General features: G+C 38.1%; 1 protein-coding gene across 1 annotated transcript in view; it reads left to right on the top strand.

Annotated features, from left to right (window-relative positions):
• Positions 1-2,395: 2,395 nt before the first annotated feature.
• RAB12 (RAB12, member RAS oncogene family) overlaps positions 2,396-5,623 on the top strand; it is a gene marked incomplete at its 5' end in the record, with an annotated part of 11,446 nt that continues 8,218 nt past the window's right edge. Inside the window, one exon of the mRNA XM_009866314.1 lies at positions 2,396-2,454. Within this exon, the coding sequence (XP_009864616.1) occupies positions 2,396-2,454 (59 nt within the window). The remainder of the gene's footprint in view (positions 2,455-5,623) is intronic.

A 5,623-nucleotide genomic window follows, 5' to 3' on the forward strand; every position in this document is an offset into this window, starting at 1 on the left:
AAGCAATTTTGGATTAGAGATGGTTTAGACTCTTTTTGTGACAGTATGACTTTTTCTTTGCATGGCAGAGCTGCGTTCTCTCTGTGCTCAATTTTATTTTTTTTTTTAACCTGAGTCTTCAGATGAATGGCAAATCATGTAGTGTGCTGTGTATGAAATAATGACAGGATTTGGAATTGGGTTTGAGACGTGGCCAATTACATTCAAACTTCCTTAAGGAAAGGAGAGGTTGGAAGCAATTTCAGTTAATACTGATTATCTCCTTAGCCAGTAAAGTTGCTGTCTTGTTGTAGACAAAGCTGTGACCATTAAGACAATTGCATTGTATAGTTTAAATGCATTTATATAGAGAAAAGGCTTTTAACAATAGCAGTGGTTGTGTGTTTCTTTAAAATAAACAAAAAAGCCCCCAAAATCCACATCAATAGAAAAGCAGTAATTGCAAGAGTTCTTGTTTCCTGCATTTTGGATACTAGAACGTAGCTGAATCATTTCACTTTATTCTGCTTTTAGACTAACATGGATGATGTTTTTTTAAAAGTGTAGAAAAATATTTCTTAAAGTAAGGATTAATAAATGTTGTGAAATTAAAATAATTTTAATACTTCTCAGTTTGCATATGAATATTTGAAAATTGCCGTTAAAATTGTAGACTGTGTAGTACAAATCAGTTCAATGCTGTCACTCCAGTATTGCCTAAGAACTGTACTAGGGTTTGAATAGGAGACATTTTGGAAAGCAAAATATAAGCATCCTATGGCCTGAATAGCTCTTTAAGAATTGGTGGAAAAACTGTACTAGATGCTTCTAAGGACTTAGAGAAAGAGGACAAATGTCTTGATGAAAACCAGTACTTCTGTTTCTATGTAATGTGCAACTGCAAGCTAAAGGGATTTTTGTCTAGGAGAATGAAGATCAGCTGAACAGTGGCAACCTGCTTTGCAAACTAAAAATAGAATTGAGTGGATCCTTTACATTTCAGTTAGTAAAGTGTATCTATTTTAAAAAAACTTAATCCATTTTATTGTCTCACACCAACAACTTTACAGGCACAACTGTCTTTAAAAGCACTTGGAAATAAAGTTAACAACGTGTAACTAGTTTTCAGGATGTAAAATGCACCTTTTTTTCCCTACCTAAATTTTCAGGACTTTTGAAAAGCTTTGCATAAGGGCCAACTTTGGTCCTTTCTGTCCAAGTTACAATCCACTCTTGACTCTAACAGTATCAGTAGGGATGCTCAGCAATTACCAAGGGTAGACATTAGGAAAATGTGTAATTTTTTTTGTTAAAGAAAGTAAAATCTTTTTTTCCTCTTAACGTTCATCGCTATCCTTGATATGCAATTGTATGTGAAATAGAAAAAGCGTCTCCGCTTCTACACTTCTGTATGAGTTCAAGTGTACCAGTCTGAACCACATTCTCTTGTGTTTTTATTTCCTCCTTTTTGACTTTACGCTGTTAGGAGGGATGGTGTTCAGAAGGAAGAACTGAGGCAAAAGTTTTAATACAAGTGTATTCTAAAATGAATAGGTTCACAATCTACAAAAGCTGTGATTTTCTAGGGTGTTTATATTGTGAAATATAAATGGTGGTAATGTTTTTTTGTCTAGGTATTGTTGGCCATAGTATGTGTTTTGTGTTGATTGCCAGCATTTTTTTTCTCAGTTTTTTTTTTTTATAGAAGTAAAATGTTTCTGTATAACAAGGTCCTCCTGGTTCTATCTTTGATCCTTAGCATGCATTCAAAATGTGGCTGGAGTTTCGAGATGATGGTTAAAAGTCCTGTACAGGTATAAAAGAAATTTTATAAGTGAAATACCCTCTCTAAATCTAAAAAGCTTGCTAATAAATATTTGCAGGAATTAAGAATGACAGTGCTGACAAACTTCTTCATAACCCAACCACAATTCCAGCACTTTTACTAAAGCACTTCACAGATGCTAAACATCCAGCCTGGAAATCAGATGCTCCCACTTCACAGGCAGCAAAACTGTTGTGGAGGGATTGGTTTCGCTCCACTGCCTCTAGGGCATCTGTGGCAGTTGGAAGCAAAGCACGATTGTCCTTGACAGTCAAGGTGAATAGGAGAGGAACAGCCATACTGTGCCTGTTGTTTTACTGTTACACGTTGGGTTTACCTGCTGCTGGAAGTGTTGCACGGAGCTGAAGGTTTATGTTGTGACGCTGCCAAATAGGATGGCTCACAGGCTGTATCCTGGTTGTCAAATCCCCATGATGTTCCTGAGGTGACCCGTAACGGTGCTAACCCTTCTACTTGTTCAGACTGTTACAAGTTGATATAAAAAACAAAAGTAATTTAAAAAAAAATTACACCCTCGTTACTTTTGCTTCTTATTCCTCCTTTTCTGTTTACTGTATTTTATTTATAGGTGTTGATTTTAAAATCAAAACAGTAGAGCTAAGAGGAAAGAAAATTAGATTACAAATCTGGTAAGTAAAACAAACGTGCAACCAGCAGTATGTTTTAATTTTTATGTTCTAGCATGAATTAATATGCTTGTCTAATACTATTAACTGTTATAAGCTGGTTTAGCTCTTACCCTGCTCCTGCTCTCCTCTGTTCTTAAATGAAAGACTTATGCAAAACCAAATAGCTCTTAGATTTTTGTGAGGGTAAAGGAGGAGAAGGGGAGATAAATAGGATGTGAATGTAAATATCAATGTTAATGCATCACAGAGGTCTCAAGCCCCTTTTCCTAGACAAGAAATAGGAGTTCTACAGACAACAAAAGGTGATTCTGTTAAATAGACTCTAGAGAAAGTACGCTTTGTGGTTTTGTTTTCTGGACTGTTTAAAACTGACCTTCATTGTAGCAACAGTTATGAAACAACCGTGAAGTATTTTCTAAACTGTTTTTCTAAAACTTGGTATAGGCAATGCTGTTTCTTTGACACTGTATTAAATAACTTTAAAGTGAAGGGCACTAAGTAAGTTATATCCTTTCTGAATGATGCTGAGACATAAAACATTCCCATACAAATAAGGCTTTATACCTTAACTGGTACATACGTCCTACTAAAGAAAGCTCAAAGTCTGAGCTAAACTGTCCCTTTCTGGAGCAGGTTACGTGTTTTCCTGATAATGATTCTCTATGTCAGTGATAAATACAATTTTTATTGTTTAGAAATCATTTGGCTTAAGAGGTCCTTTGTTCTGCAGAGTAGTACAATACCTAAGCATGGTTATGAGAGAATAAACCAGCTATGATCTGTACATTAATCTTATACACTATTATGTAGAAGCTTAGCTTTGGTTTATTAACAGTGCGTGATGCATAATTGGCATTGTAGTTAAACTCTTAAAGCTGCTAACAATCCACAGAGGGGGGAAAAAGAGTTCTAAATATACTAGTTGTTACCCTTTTGGGATATTCTGGTGTTTTCTCATTCTTATCCACATGGATGCAGTGAATTCAGCTTACTAACTCCTCTTGGCAGGTCACCATCAACTCTGTTTGTCACACCATGTGTCTGTCTTGCTTCCCTCTGAGTTAACTGCTGCTTCATCTTTGGTATCATCAGTCACCTAACACTTGAATGTTATTGGCATGTCTTCATCCACCATCTGTCCCTGTTTGGAAACCTCTGACCACAAGGCTGGCAGTTGAGCCAACAATTGTTAGCCAGGGTCTGCTGGAGCTGACAGAGGTAACCAAAAATTCTGATATGGAGATGCTACTGTACGCCTGATAGGAATTCTTGCTATGAAATGTGCTAAGCTTACCAAACAATTTCTTCATGTTGAATACCTACTTTATAGGGGAGATGTTTTGTTGGAAAAGAGATGTTTTTAAACCATTATTTTCCACATATTGAGAATATGCTAGTAGGATGTAGGAAACTTTTTAAATTAAAAATTGATAGCTTGCTAAAGTGTGACCATTACTGCTATGTGAAGCCCTGCTAAAATGCTGGAGAAAACACAGTGTAAGGAGATAATATTTTAAAAATCCGTGAACACAATATCCTTAAGTATCACTTTCTCTCCAACAGTGGCTGTTAAAATGCTGTTCTTACACTTAATCATTGAAACTGTCTTGGCATACTTCTGGTTTCTTGGAAAATCAGTTAGATAAGCACTCCTTCTGCTTATTCATCCTGAATTTTTAGGTTTGGAAAAGACCCTTCAGATCATTGAGTCCAACTGTAAACCCAGTACTACCAAGTCCATCACTAAGCCATGTCCCTAAGAACCGCATCTATATGCCTTTTCAGTACCTCCAGGGATGGTGACTCAACCACTTCACTGGGCAGCCAGTTCCAATGCTTGAAAACCCTTTCAGTGAAGACATTTTTCCTAATGTCCAATCTAAACCTGCCTTGGCACAACTTGAAGCCATTTACTGTTGTCCTATCGCTTGTTACTTGGGAGAAGAGACAGAGCCCCACCTCGCTGCAGCCTCCTTTCAGGTAGTTATAGAACGCGATAAAGTCTCCCCTCAGCCTCGTTTTTGCCAGGCTGAGCAACCTCAGTTCCCTCGACTGCTCTTTATTGTGCTTTCAGTTGTTAGATTGAAAGAGGAAAGCAATTTATCAAGTCAAACATCTTAGAAGTTTAGAAGTACAGACTTAATTTGCGTGGCTGATCCTAAGTCAGTCTCCTTTAATACCTACGCAAAGACAGTATTAGGGTTGCTTTATACTTGCTGGTAGCCTTATGTACAATGATATATGGTAGCTTTACTAAAAAAAAAACCTGCTTTGTTTGGTGAACAGATCATTTTTGAAATTTATGCTTACGGATTTTTCTTAAAATGACTAAGGATATTTCAGAGCATAGAAGCTTGATTATCTCCATAGTCATTTAATGATTCTACTTCAAAAATTGAACAACAGCTTAAAAAAAACATTTAGCTTTGGTGTTTTCATGCTCACTTGACTGTCTCTCCACTGATACAGTGGTCAGTGGAGCGTTCTCCTCAGAGCTCTGCCACTTGAATTTATCAAAAAACACCAGTACTGCATTGGATATATGAAGCAATTCGGTGTGCAGGGCATCCTTTTAAAAGCAGCTTTCACACCTGCTGCTGATAGTAGATTGTTAGTATACCAGTTGGACTTGTCTCCTGGGTTCCTATCACAATGGGATACTGTGTGCTAAGGATCACAGAGATGTCTGCTCTTGCCTCTGGCTTACCCCTGTTCTTGTGGGATCCTTGCCACTTCGCGGTGCTTTTTCCCATATTTTCCTGACTTTCAGTAAGGAAACAACCTCTTCTCCTTGAATTGCAAAATTCAAAATGGTAGAGCAGCACTGAGGACACGGAGCAGTGCCCATCTTCTCTGTGTCACCTGGAACAGTAGTAATAGTCCCTTGGGCTACCGGAAGTAGTGGACAGAGTGAATCTGCTTCTGTATTGCAGTTCTTGGCTGAAAGAAGCTCCCCAGTTCCATGAGAACGCACGCGTGCAGCTCGGGCTGCAGGTTGAAGAACTGCTGCACAGCAAAAGTGTCCAAGTGAATCCCAGTGTCTGTGAATCACTGCTTTCTCAAAGCTTGAAAAGTAGACCTAATAATAGAAGCCCCATTTCCACGCTTTGAAGCACAGGTGTGCTGGGAGTTGCTGGACAGGACGGTGGCGTGTCTCTCGTGCCCTCTG

This window comes from Apaloderma vittatum, unplaced genomic scaffold (assembly GCF_000703405.1).
Source record: "Apaloderma vittatum isolate BGI_N311 unplaced genomic scaffold, ASM70340v1 scaffold18373, whole genome shotgun sequence".
In the NCBI taxonomy this organism is placed as follows: domain Eukaryota; kingdom Metazoa; phylum Chordata; class Aves; order Trogoniformes; family Trogonidae; genus Apaloderma; species Apaloderma vittatum.